Source organism: Daphnia pulex, chromosome 12 (assembly GCF_021134715.1).
Source record: "Daphnia pulex isolate KAP4 chromosome 12, ASM2113471v1".
Taxonomy (NCBI): Eukaryota; Metazoa; Arthropoda; class Branchiopoda; order Diplostraca; family Daphniidae; genus Daphnia; species Daphnia pulex.
Window position 1 is genome coordinate 1,293,133 of NC_060028.1, and position 13,416 is coordinate 1,306,548.

A 13,416-nucleotide genomic window follows, 5' to 3' on the forward strand; every position below is an offset into this window, starting at 1 on the left:
GGCATCATGTAAGTCAAAACCAGTTTAGCTTCCTTTTTTCAACAAGATAATAAGAAATTAAATCATTTTCCTTTTTTTGATTCAAATGGAGACGTGTATTTCTTCTTCACTTGTTTTTCTTTCACTCACATCTTCACTCGCCAAGGCCATTCCCTTTTCCATCTTTATTCCATCCTTTTTCAAGTGCACTATAATCACACAGATAGAATCAATTTTTTGTTTACATCAGAAATTCAAACCGCGAGGTATGCAAGATGGCGAATCAAATGGAATAAGAAACTGGAGAAAAGAAATTCTGTACCCGTCAGAACACCAACTGTTTAACATACAACAAAAACTCAATTTTAAAGGTAAAAAAAGATTTTTAGAAAATAATTAGAAAGATGAAGGTTTATTCAATTTTGAAAATCGAATTCTATGGCTTCTTATTCTGCTGGATTTCCCTGGGTTACCAGCCGAGTCCTGTTTCATTGCTGTGATCCTTCCGCAATCACAGCGGCAGGTCTTCTCGAAACGACAAGTGCAGGGCTTTCCTCGCAACGACAATCTGCAAACGGTTTCATCTCCATCAACGCTGGTAATCTGAGCCGCTGTTTTCTGTGTTGTGACTTCAGGTTTTCCGCCAGCGGATAAAACTAATTTTCGGGCCGATTTGGTTTTACCAGTAGGTAATGGCGAGTTTTCTACGATGTTCTTTTGCGTAGTTGTAGTAGTAGAAACAATAGCATTGGTATCAGATGGCTCTTCGGTCACGGTTGAAGAATCGTTTTCATTATTATCGGAGACGGTTTCCGCTAATAATGTCGTATCTTCCGTAATTTCGTTTAATGCTGTGATGATGGGCCCTTGTACAATCTCGGTGACGTCCTCGGCTACTTCGGTGGTCCCTTCTGTCGATACTCTGGCGGCCTCCTCAGCTGCTCTAGCGACTTCTTCGGCTGCCCTGGCAGCTGCTTCAGCTGCTTCCTTTTCACGAATGGCCTTGGGTCTCCACGGTTGCTTCTGATGTCCATTTAAATTTATGCGCAGAAAAAATAGGAATGGTGGAATTTAAAATCAAGTAATTTGATACAGTAAACAATAATTCAGATGGTTTTATTTACCGGAATGCTTTTGATTTGAGGCGTTGGCACGGCCTCTAGTAGGGTCGAGCAGATGAGCAAAATAGCAACACCAACCTGTAAAATGATTGCCAAAATTTGTTCCTAAACCGATTCGTCGATCCGTTTAAAATTATTCTGAAACTCACCGAAAAATGCATGATGACGTATAAATTTGATTTGAACTAATAGTCCCGCGCGTCAGTTCCCGCCGTTCTGTCAACAGTATGAAGATGCAAAAACTCGTCGCCTTTATATAGTTTTGGCTGAGATGGACCTTGACGGAACCCACAACAGTCATAATGCGTGTAACGTTACCCAGCAACCAATGATGTAGTGACGAGTTTCAGGCAAACCGGTCAAACGACCTTCTTGAATCACTCAAATGGTAACGCCTCGTTCAGTGTAACGTGTAAGCCATCGAGCACTGATAGTCAGCGCAGGTGGATGTCCTTCAATTTTTTAAAAATATTACAAATCTTATAAAAGTTGACAAAAAATGTGTCCTTATGTTTACCTTTTTTACTTTAACGGGACCGCGGACAAGCGACATCAATAACTCATGTTGATAGATTTTTTGTCTCTTTTTTGTCTCCGTCCTAATGGTTTTTGCGTGTTCCGAAAGTTGACATCAATTTTTTTTATTCTGTTTGCCTTTCTATCGATCCGCTCTCGTTCAGGAAACATATCGAATTATTGATGACAATGAACATTGAACAATGATCAAGGTGCGCGTAAGTTGTTTCATTGATTTAATTGATTTATACCAAATTTAACCATCTGAAAGCTGTTCATATTGTGAAATTATTACTGCGAATGTGGATATTTCCGGAATGTGGATGTTGGAAAAACTGGAACACCTCGTTTTTGTCATGGAGATTTCAGTTATGTTTTTTATTTGACACGGAAGATAAAGCGGGAAAAACGGGAAATTCAAACCGACAACAATACCAGGAACGCACCTGCACCCTTCTGCGTAACACACAGTGAGGCAAACTATAATTCGGGAAGTAAAAACAATACGACAAAGTTAAACTTTTTAAAAATTGTTTCGAAATGTAACAGATTTTTTATTAGCCTTGCTGGCATTTCCGTCAGCAAAGATGGATGTTAACCTCAACAACTGTGTATTACAACAATGTATTGTGGAGGTTGTGCGGGTTTTTCAGATTGTTGTTTACGTGCCAAAGAAACAAAAAGGAGCTTCGTAATAAAAGTGAAATCAATGCCGTACGTGTCCTGCATTAATGCCTCGTCCTCTGTGAATATTTGAATGTAAACAAATAACAACCGCAGGTTCATTTTCTTCTTGTTATGATCGTTATGATGGGCGCCGCCTGGCTTCTTGAATTCTCTTGGCGTATATAGGAAGAGTCCCTAAAACCCGAATTTGGGTCGGTGGAACAATGCCAAACTAAACTCTCTTTTACAGATCGACTGCGGCTGCTCCCTGGCCCTTAGTGTAGTTGTTGTAGATGGCTATGGTACTGTGTACGTACTCTGTAGTCTGTATGCAATCCAATCGTTCGTAGATGCATTCAAATTTGCCAAGGAATCTGTTGGCTGTCACTAGGTACCTACAATTTTGTCCACTAGATGGCGTAGTCTTCGTCGGTGACTGGGTGGGAACTGACAGAACAAAGAACGTTTGTTACTTTCTGAGATATCGAGCGAAAACTTTTACTCGTTACGGACTTACGTTGTACTTTGACATTTCCCAGCATCAAAATTAAAAAGGTCATTCTTGTTCGCATTCCTTTTTAATGTAATGTAAAATGTTTGTGTGAATTTACAGATAATCTAGCCAATTTCGAATTGGGCCAAATCATCTGATCACGTGGCCTGAAACTGCTGTTCATGTTGCTGAAATGTCCCTTGCTGTGCTACCTGATCTGCCGTATGTTTCATCCAAATCCCAATCAGAAACACTCGACAGCAATTAAAGTAACTATGTTAACAAATTTCTCTACAATAAGACATCGTAGATGTATAATTTAGTTGATTTACAGACTGTAGATCCTTTGCTTAACCATTGTAGAATTTTCAGTGAAGTGTATACTATGAAAATGTGGTTTTTCATAACGGGTGACATGACTGTCAATAAAATGGTTAGTTGTTTTTTGTTTCAGGTGAACAATTGTGAGTTGAAGAAAAGTTGTATGGAGGTGGATCACAGTTATTGGAGTAAAATGTTGGATTGGGTACAGGTACAGAAGATGAACAAAGGGAGGAGAGTATTCATTATTCCCAGTTCCAGTAATAGGAAGAATAGTCTTGTTGCTGTGGATGCTGTTCCGGGTGAGACCATCTATGTAGTTGAAGAGTAAAGTTGATGTTGGACTGGGGACTAATAACATCCTTTTGAAAATTGGCAGCGACCCCATTCGGATTGAAGTGGTGATTGTGGAGGTGTAGACTCGAGACGTCGAGTAGTTGGGTTGGCACCAGCGATGGGACAACTGTAGGATCGAAATAGAATCCAGCAGGAGTCGGAAGGATTTTAGGTGAGGCGGAAGAATTTGAAATTTGATAAAACGAAACAAGTGACACTAGTTAATCAATAATCCAACAAATCTTCTTAATCCAATCGAGACTAACCTTTGTCGTTGACGATAAACGTAAGGCGATGATCGATGATGTTGGCGATTTGTTTCGCGAGTCGGAGGCGCAGCTCTTGATGATCCAAGTTGTTGGGCACGTCGACGGAGATTCTGAAACCACCACTGATGAATCAAGAGGAAAAATTAATTTCTGGTAATCGGTTTCAAAGGTAAAATTTAAAATTCTGTACCATAATTGATTTCTCAGACTAGAGACGCTAATTAACTGGGCGATGCGGCGGCGACCTTCTCGATTTGAAAACGAATTCCTGGAGAACTCTCCTTCCAGTAGCTCAAGCTGGAACTCGTCGTAAAAGTGGCGCTGGCGAACTGATCGGGAAGATTTTGAAGTGGAACCAACTGCATAATAATCTTATGGTAAAATTTCACATTTAAAACTTTTCTTTAACAATTAAAGTATAAATGATGGGAAAAGAAAAATTACCGTAACTAGCCACAGTGAAGATGAGTTACGTATGTAGGTAGATTAAACGGAAATCAAGAACTAGTAAAAACTAGCGGAATGCGAAAATTTGCCATTTGGTTTCTATTGATCGAGGAAATATTTCTACAGTGGCTAAAGAAATAAAAAATCCCGTCAAACACTTCCTGCCGCCACATCCGAGCGTGACAAGTTTATCTTTCTTGCGGTGGATTAGGGGATTATGACTGGGCTTGGTTTATGTAATGGTTGAGTAGAGGGAGAGTGTGTTTGACCAGATATCCTTTTCTTAATGTGAATGATCACGATGGATTATCTTGTCGGAATTTCTTAAACGCCAGTTGATAAAATCTCTTTCAAAGCAGCCAATGCAGCTTCCAAAGCAGCTGCCATATGGCTTTTCTTCCTTTGTAAATGGATTTTATTTCAATGGGCACAATTTTGATGTTTCTTTATTTTCTTATCCTTTGAAGTCAATTACTTTAATGAATTTTGATTTAGAGACCTTTTGTTACCTCCCTCCTAAGTAATCTTCTTAATAATCCATCGTTTGATTCGTTGGTTCGATTTATAAAGTATATTGAATTCCGCGTTTTTTTTTTCTTTTGGTATCAACGTTCACATTGATTTTACGATTTTCACTCATTTCAAATTTTTCCAGTTTACACTTTTCGGTGAGTTTCAGATTCTACGTTTCATTTTCATGAAATTCGATTCGAAAAGAAAGAAAATGTTATCAAATCACGAAAGGTTTTAAAAGAAATGACAAGTATACGTTGGTCCCAACCGATTGATATGACGTTATTCTTGGGAAGGGAAATGTGGGCGTTTCCTGAAATAAAATATAACATAGCCCATTTGTCTCTGTGCCACGAACAGTCAGGTTTATCAGCAGAATTTTGGCGGAAGACGGGAAGAGTGACCCAGAAGACAAGTCTTTCTTTTCTTTCAATTTTTTTCGCAAAATTCATATTTTTTACTTAGAACTAAAGAGAAAAGTTTATAGACCAAAGCAAACAAGATTAATTACTGATTTCTCATTTATCCCCGTAGGATTCAATTAATATTCGGAGGTTGAGCTGTTTGAAATTTGAAAATTTGGAAGCAATCCAGCCGTTCATTCATTCGTGGTTCGCGGATGCTGTGAGGAAACTGTCGACTGTTACACTAGGTGGCTAAAACCTAAAATTATGTCCACCAGGTGGCTGAGTGTCCATTCGTTACTCGTTACTCGTTAGTGACTACTACTGACTAGTGAGTGACAGACAATTACCGCCATTTTTTTTTCGATTGAGCGAGTGTGATTATGAATGGAAATCGTTGTAGTGTACAGCAAATTGAAAAGGTAATTTATTCATTTTAGTTTCAATTTCTTTAAGGATACTAAATGTTGATTATTTGTGTGACAACAGCCTAGTATCTTGAAGCAGCTATGGTACATTTTGCCAAAATGTCAATGATGTCTCTTTTCCCTGTACGGTCCCTGTACCTGCTGCACGTTTTGGTCAAAAACACTTCAGAAAAATTCAAGTAAATATGTTGTTTAATTTAATAACTGTTAGACTACAGATTTAGTTAGTTGGTGACTATATCTTAACTTACCTGTTGCAGATCTTTCAGTTGAGTCGACATTAGAAAAGCTGGCCAACTGTAGGTTCCTCTGCAATATTTATTCTGTGAGGGATTGCATAGCTTAAGCTAACTTTTATAATGTTTGTTGTGTCATTTGAGACATGGGATGTTGAGAGTAATTGAATTTTTTTTTTTAACAGATTAATAGCCTGGTAAAGTCTGATCTCCTTCGTTGCTGCACAACATGCACATGGATTTGATCATTTGATGTAGCCAGATGGTTAAAGGTGTTCATCTTGCTACTTGTATTGTGTGTGTTTCTTCACATGAAAAAACACTTAAGAACAATTGAAGTAATTGTTTCAATCAACTTTCTTATTGTATATATGGCTCATCAGAAATTAAGCTTTGCCAACTGTAGATTACTTAAGAACATTTATAACAATAATTCTGAGAGATTCCATAGTTTACTATACTTCTCATCATTTTTTATATTGTCAATGAGACTTCAATTGTAATGGGTTTTTTTTTCAATTAGGATTATAGATTAAGCTGATTAATGTTTTGATAATGACACTTAGAATGTTTGATTGCAGGCACTTTTTCAAGTATTTAAATTCCAAATGATTTTGTAGTTTAGTCTTAGATCTAGTTTCATGTAAAATTGTTTTTCAACTCAAATTTTGTTTCAACAATAGCTTTCAGATAATTAGTTCTACAGAGATTGTTTTCAGAATATTTGGGTTAACTCTTGAAACCGAAAAATAGTGACATCAATTTGTCTTTTCAGGCAGCAATTCCATTGATGCTGAAGATTAATTCATTTCATTTTGGTTATAGGTTTATCGTTTATGTTCCCGTAGTTGCTGTCCGATGTGGGACGTTATTGTAGCCTATGTTGGTGAAATATTTTTTTACATCATGTTAAACTGCAGGCTGTTCCTTGGTGCTGGTGTCGGTTACCGAAGTTGCATCATTATTTTGTTTAATTGTCATTGGGCCTGCAGTTTATCGATTACATGTTAAGAGGGAACAAAAACAGAAATATGGGGAATTCATGTTAAAAAAATAATAAATATTTTTCCGGGATTGGGAAAGGAAAAGGAACGTAGAGGATGTTTGGGGGGGGGGGATTGAATTTCAAAAAATGCTGAGGTTTGTTGTACAAAATATTACCTACATGCTAGGTAATGATAAAAACAATAACTTATAATCTCACTAAAACACACTTTCATATATTTCCGACATCCCTATAAACCTTTAATCCTATAAACATACCTTCATATCATTTCCACACCCCTAAAATTCCACCAACAAAAACTTACCTTTCCTCAAACTCCTTTCCGTGTAACTCTTGTAGTGCAAAATTAATTTAATAAACAAATCCCTTTATTTATTTAAAAGCACTGAAATAATTTATGAATTGTGGATTAAGTTAATCTTGTCTTTTTTTACACGAGTATGAGCAAGCAACTCTTTACCTAATGACACAAAAAGCGATGATTCATTTTGGCCGAAATCTTTGTCAGTTAAGAATTTTACTTATTCAAGAACTAATTTTAAAAAAAATTTCTAATTCCACACAAATTAAACATCGCTTTTTGTCTCATTGGGTAGCGCATGGCCTACGCATTGCTTTGTTAAAACTCGCACATGCTGTTGGAATTGTCTACGGCCCCCAGAGATAGTATCTGGACCGACCAAATTATCAGTCTTCAATTCCAGCAATCTCTCGTCGGTTTCCAAGCAACTAGAACATTGGAGAGGGATTAACCTGAAAGAAGAGTATATTAAGATATAATTTTCAAACCACATGATGTAGTAACAGAAAACCAAGTTTACCTCAAATCAATCAATCTTACATTGTTCTAAATTAGAACTAAGAACACCACATAATCTTGAGTAGCTGCATTTTCTCGCTGTTGTACCCAAAATAGATAGCAGCAAAGAATTGGATCTGGCGAAGGCATAAATATCTTGAAGATCTACAACTTGACAGGGAAAAATTAACATGAACATTATTGCCTTAAAGAACACAGTAATTAAAAATAATTTTGGTACAATAAATACCTTGCAACAAAAATTATTTTGCTTCAGAAGACAGGTTGTGAGCTTGCATTATTAGATTAGACCATTTCATTTCTAATGTCATGAGCACCTAGTTGGCCAGGTACATGAAAACTTCGGCTGAAATTATCTGAAAACATTGTCAAGCGGTCAAGGATGCAGTAAGAAACATCAGCTAAAGCATGGCTTAAGATTGTTTTATCTATTACGTAAAAACAGTTAACTTGTTATCCAATCTCTGTTGTTAAACTTTTTAAGTAACTTATGAAAGTAACGACGTGTAATGTAATGTCATGTCTGTGTCATGACTGACTGATGTGCAACTAACGTAAGATTCAAGACTCATTACTAGATGTCGCCAGTGTCGCCCATGTTGACATTCTGACATCGTGAATTTTACATTCTGACATCGTGAAATTTCAATGAATCCTGTGATTTCAAATGCCAAATTGAACTTCGTATCATATGTAGGTTTATCTTTACCTAGTTTCCTTATTTTTGTACTGTACCAACTTATTTCTTCAAATTCTAGATGGATACTGTCAGTCATTCCAACAAGTTGACTTAGCGCTCAGTCACTTTCCATCCATTAGATCCTCATGCTGTCAAAAGCCTAAAACTCATGTTTGAAGCACACATATACTGGAATACAAATGTTCTGAGATTAGGTATTTCCCCATTATTGCTACCAGACCATTACAATTCAGATTTTCATACAACATTGGTATTCTTTCTCATGAACCATAGGATCTTTTCTGAATCTCGCAATTTTGGTGGTGTACCCTGCAACAGCATGTTTGTAGCTGTTTTTACTTCTGTTTAGAAGGTCATCCAGCTAAGAGATAGGTAGAGTTTTATTTCTCTTGGGTAAATTTGTGTAAATTTGTAAATAATGAAGATAATTTCCTTGTCTCATTTCCACTTAGAGTTTCAGAGACGTGAAGAGTGTGAAGTGACCTGCCATGTTTGTACCAGATCTGCTTGATGAAAGTCAAATGCCTTACTAAATTCATATCCCATATGATAAAGGTAAGCATCAATACAACCTTTCACCACGCCACTGCAATACTTCATGACACTGTCTTTAGCATCAGGAAATTTATCTCAACATGTGAGTGCTGAACATGGATTGCTGTGAATTCCATTTTTATGGTTTTTTCATCATGAACATTTCAGTGTGCTTCTTAGAAAAGGTAAAGATTGATATGCTTTATTCATTTTTATATTTCAATTTATGTAAAACATTTTTTTTACAGAGCACGCAGTTCCTTTATGGATACGTGTGGTCCTGGCACGGAGATTCTTGTGCCAATGCTGACCTTTGTCCATGACGAAGAGGAACTTCCACCAATGTCTTCTCTCATCCTTATCTTCGCGACGTCCGCTCATCTAGCTTCACTGCTTTGTATGAACTACTACACAACTTGTCTTCTTCATTGGCGAGTTGGATCCCTTCAGTGTTCGCTTCCGCCCGCTGTGACACACCTGTAATCATTCACCGCGGGATTATGCCCAGGTACCCAACAATTGACTTATTTTCGTAGGTTATCCGTTATCTAATAGTCTAGTTGCGTTAAACTCTGTCTGTGTAATAGTTTCCAAAATCAGGCCCTTCTTACGCGCAAACGAAGTTTTACTTGGACGTTTCTTTTTTCTAACGCTAGATGGCTTTTTGATAATTTGCAGCTGTCAAAACAGTCAGTTTCAGTTGCTTTGCACATCTCTTTAAACATTAATTGGCAGTTATTTTGTTGAAATATTTAGTGATAACTGACGATTACTATTCCCCCAACAAAGCTCACTTGTTAAATTTTCGATTTTTGCTTTTTTTTTCTACTTCCGGTTTTCTCATTTCAGTCAGTAGTTCAGTAAATATTCATTTGACGAGCAAAAGAACCACATATTCGTGATCCTCGTAAAATTTGTGGTAAAGTTCATGTTATGTTTTTTACGTACGCGTACTTCCGGTTTCGAAAATTTTCCTGAACTATAGTTCAGGAAAATTCTCGATTTTGGCCAAATTTTGGATTTCGTTTTAAACACACTTAATCGACCCCAAATTTCATGGAGATCACGAATATGTGCTTTAATTTGATGACAGCTCAATGGTTGAGGAGCTGTGGCTACTTCCGGTATACTTCCGGAAATTTTTTCGATAAACTAGCAAGTGAGCTTTGTTCAGTTAACAGTTCTCAATATTGCAAGCTTGATTTTAAGCTAAAAAAATGTCATCTTTAAATCTTTGAGCTAAAAAACCTGATTATTGTTTCCATCTGTATTATGTAACTTTTATTGGCATGTCACTAAATAAGAATTGTTTTATCTTTATTCAGGTAATGCAGAGGAAACGTCGAGAAGGTGGACACCGAAACGTCGCCGGTATCTCCAAAATGTCTTCGCAGATCATCATTTGTTGTTGGTAATATGTTTGTGAGAGTTAGTTAACCCGTTGTCTGCCACGCCTTTGTTCTCCCCTAGCTCCTTAGCACGGGCTGCGTGCGCTGTTCGGCCTCGTGGTTGGAAAGTCGCACCAGCCCAAAATCTGCCGCAAGGCGCCTGTTACAAGGCAATGCACCATAGTTCCCCCTTTTCAGCACGGACTTGTCAGCAATGGCAAGTCCCACCTTGGTCATAGATCCTTCAGACGTGGCACGTAAAGTAGTAGAGAGCAACCTACGGGTTGTATGGCGTGGCAGCCAACGGGTTAACTCAAGTGTATGTATGTATTTATGTGTGTATGAGATTGTATAATGTGGTGAAATTGTGGGTGAAGGTGGGACAATAAAGTTATCTCTACAATTTCTAAAATTTAGAGTAAACATTAAATCGTAAGTTTCTTTCGTAAATCGTAATGCAAAGCGACTCCAACATATGAAATAGTCGCAATGTCAAAAGGCTTGAAGGTGTTGAGAGAAATCGTAGAAGATGATCACCATAAAACAATTTATTCTCTCATTTAAGCTCAACGATTCCAAGTGATTAGTAACTATTAAGATGTGACCGACAAATTTGAACACAATTAAATACATCAGAAATTTTGGCTATAGTATTTAAGAGCCTCCCTGTAATAAACTGGAGAAGCGAAGGTTGTGATGTAACATTCAGGTGTCTTAACGGTGTAGTAACTCGGGGCAGTGGAATACTTCGCAGCTTCGATGCAGCAAGTCGGAGCAGCCTAAGTAGTGGTGCAATACTCGGGTGCCTTAGTTGTGTAGTACTTAGGAGCATCGGTATGGGAGCGGAGCCTCGGTATGGGAGCGGAGCCTCGGTATGGTAGCTGAAGGCAGCGTGGGTTGTAGTGTAGTAAACTGGAACCTCAGTCTAGTATTTCGGTCCAACGTAGTACGAGGGAGCAGCCGCTGTGTAGTAATTCGGTGCAGAGTAGTCCTAGGGCGCTTCGGTGTAGTATTTGACCGCTTTGGTGGCGTAATAAGCTCAAGCCTCGGTGAAGTAGCTGGGAACGGAGTAGTACTTAGGCCTCGGTGTAAAAGGCTAGGGCAGCATACGTGGTGGTGTAGTAACTCCGGTGCCTTGGTGGTGTAGTAACTCCGGTGCCTTGGTGGTGTAGTAACTCCGGTGCCTTGGTGGTGTAGTAACTCCGGTGCCTTGGTGGTGTAGTAACTCCGGTGCCTTGGTGGTGTAGCTTGGGGCAGAGTTATACTTTGGGGCCTCGGTGTAGTAGTTCGGGACATCATCAGTTGTGGATTATACTCCGGGGAATTGGTGGTGAAGTAACGGGTTGTTGCGTATGCTGTTGTGTTATAAAACGGCGGCGTTGCGGTTTGGTATCCACATTCCCCCGAGACATCGGTACACCAGTGGTCGACTTAACCATCAAGGATACAACAGCCAACAGCAGCACGACCCCATAGTTAACTAAAATGTAAATAGTTGGAACATGAATTTCCAATAATAACTAGCATATTAACAAACAGAAAAAATAATAAAATGAAACAAAACTCCATGTAGAAACAGAATATTTACCATTTGGTTGTAGTGTAATACTCGGTGGCCTTGGTGTAGTAAACAGGAGCCTCAGTTTGGTGTAGCTTGGAGCAGAGTTATACTTAATGAAGTAAACTTTTCGGTGTAGTAGTAGTTGGGGGCTTCGTCGTAGTATCTGGGTGTAGCCTAGGTTGTGGTGTAGTAGACTGGATCCTCGGTGTAGTATTACAGTTCAATGTGGTAGGAAGGAACAGCTACTGTGTTGTAAGTCTGGGCTATGTAGTACTTGGCCGCCTCAGTTGTGGTTGTGAAGTTACTGGCAGTGTAGTACTTGTGCGGTTAAGTATAATACTCGACCTCTTTGGTATTGAATTAGGATGGAGCCTCGGTGTAGTAGACTGGGGCAGCATTCGAAGTCGTGTAGTACTAGGGGACTTCGGTGTAGTAGGCTGGGACAGTATACTCGGTGGTGTAGTACTTAGGAGCCTCGGCGCAGCAAGTAGATGTTGCGTATCTAGACGTTGTTGTGTAGTAAGGCGGCGACGTGGTGCACTATTCTTTCGCTGCTGTTGCTTGGTATCCACCAAGTCCAGGAGACATCGGTTCACCCGTGGTCGACCCAACCATTAACCATACAACACCAAACAGCAGCACGGCGCCATAGTTAACTAAACTATAAACGATTTGAACATTAATTATCGAATATAACTGGTCATATCAACTGAAGACAAGATAAAATTAATGCACGACTCGAAATAAAAATGAATGTTTACCCGTGATTGCGAACCGGTATAACAATGAAGGCAGTTGGTGACAAATATTGAGCTGCAGTTGTTGCCGTGTCGGAGGTGCTCACTCGACTGAGTTCCCGAAGTCTTTTCTCCCTTCCTTTTATACGATTTTTCCTCACACTCAGCTTTTGAGCCTTGCGGCTATACCTGCTTGATAATGAAGCAAACGCTTCCCGTTCTCACCCAACCTCTTAACCACCGCATGACACGTTTTACGTAATGATCTCCGTGACCTTCGAACGTCAAGGACATGCAAACTGGCCTTTTCCTTCTGCAGGTTTCCGTTGCTGGGGGTGGGTCTACAAAAATCAATATCAAATTAATACCAAATGGATATGGCTTGAAAAGAATGGAATCACGATGTAGTACCCGGGCTCTTTGGTGATGCAGCTCGGGGCAGCATAAATTGTAGTGTAATACTTTGAAGCCTCGGTGGTGTAGTATTTGTGGACAACAACCAACAGCGGACGACGCCACGGTTTACTATACAATAAATAATTTGAACATTAATATGCAATAATAACTTACTAAAAAACAATAGAAATTGATACAAAGCTACAACTAACAGATTTTTTACTCATGATTGCGATTTAGTGACAAATAGTGCACAGCAGTTGTTGCCGTGTCGCAGATGCTCACTCGACTGGTTTCCGTAGCCTTTTCTCTCGCCTTTTATACGACTTTTTCTTTTTCTCACCCTGACCCACCTCTTAAGCCTTGCGGCTATTGTACCTGCTTGATAATGAAGCAACACGTGTCGTCCTCACCCAACCTCTCCCCCGTCGCATGACACGTTTTACGTTTTTGTTTCGACCTTCGAGCGTGAAGAAAATGCAAACTGGCCTTTCCTTCTTTAGGTTGACGTTCCTGGGGATGGGTCTACAATAACCAAAATCAAA

At 39.0% G+C, this 13,416-nt stretch overlaps 1 protein-coding gene and 5 long non-coding RNA genes across 10 annotated transcripts; 2 read left to right on the plus strand and 4 right to left on the minus strand.

Moving 5' to 3' along the window:
• Positions 1-149: 149 nt before the first annotated feature.
• Positions 150-1,559, minus strand: LOC124209181. 2 transcript variants are annotated; one of them, XM_046607084.1, is made up of 4 exons: positions 1,419-1,559; positions 1,250-1,316; positions 1,104-1,178; positions 150-1,002 (listed from the first exon to the last, which is right to left on the minus strand). In XM_046607084.1, the coding sequence occupies exons 2-4, from the start codon at positions 1,259-1,261 to the stop codon at positions 376-378; spliced, it is 714 nt and encodes a 237-aa protein (XP_046463040.1). In that variant the 5' UTR covers positions 1,262-1,316; positions 1,419-1,559; the 3' UTR covers positions 150-375. The 2 variants fall into 2 exon arrangements, with proteins under 2 accessions (XP_046463040.1, XP_046463039.1); XM_046607083.1 differs by having other exon boundaries at positions 1,250-1,550.
• A 5,537-nt stretch (positions 1,560-7,096) lies between these two features.
• On the minus strand, positions 7,097-8,093 carry LOC124209201. Of its 3 annotated transcripts, none has more exons than XR_006880822.1 (3): positions 7,785-8,093; positions 7,607-7,705; positions 7,097-7,488 (listed from the first exon to the last, which is right to left on the minus strand). It is a non-coding gene; the product is annotated as an uncharacterized LOC124209201 (long non-coding RNA). The 3 variants fall into 3 exon arrangements; XR_006880823.1 differs by having other exon boundaries at positions 7,604-7,705; XR_006880821.1 differs by having other exon boundaries at positions 7,557-7,705; positions 7,785-7,911.
• On the plus strand, positions 8,082-8,574 carry LOC124209206. The gene is made up of 3 exons (XR_006880832.1): positions 8,082-8,248; positions 8,314-8,449; positions 8,529-8,574. It is a non-coding gene; the product is annotated as an uncharacterized LOC124209206 (long non-coding RNA).
• A 355-nt stretch (positions 8,575-8,929) lies between these two features.
• Positions 8,930-10,161, plus strand: LOC124209207. Its single transcript, XR_006880833.1, has 3 exons — positions 8,930-8,974; positions 9,038-9,297; positions 10,115-10,161. It is a non-coding gene; the product is annotated as an uncharacterized LOC124209207 (long non-coding RNA).
• Positions 10,162-10,712: 551 nt separating this feature from the next.
• On the minus strand, positions 10,713-12,717 carry LOC124209208. Its single transcript, XR_006880834.1, has 3 exons — positions 12,500-12,717; positions 11,766-12,399; positions 10,713-11,657 (listed from the first exon to the last, which is right to left on the minus strand). It is a non-coding gene; the product is annotated as an uncharacterized LOC124209208 (long non-coding RNA).
• Positions 12,718-12,769: 52 nt separating this feature from the next.
• Positions 12,770-13,289, minus strand: LOC124209209. 2 transcript variants are annotated; one of them, XR_006880836.1, is made up of 3 exons: positions 13,250-13,289; positions 12,887-13,000; positions 12,770-12,816 (listed from the first exon to the last, which is right to left on the minus strand). It is a non-coding gene; the product is annotated as an uncharacterized LOC124209209 (long non-coding RNA). The 2 variants fall into 2 exon arrangements; XR_006880835.1 differs by lacking the exon at positions 13,250-13,289 and adding an exon at positions 13,095-13,131.
• Between the last annotated feature and the right edge of the window lie 127 nt (positions 13,290-13,416).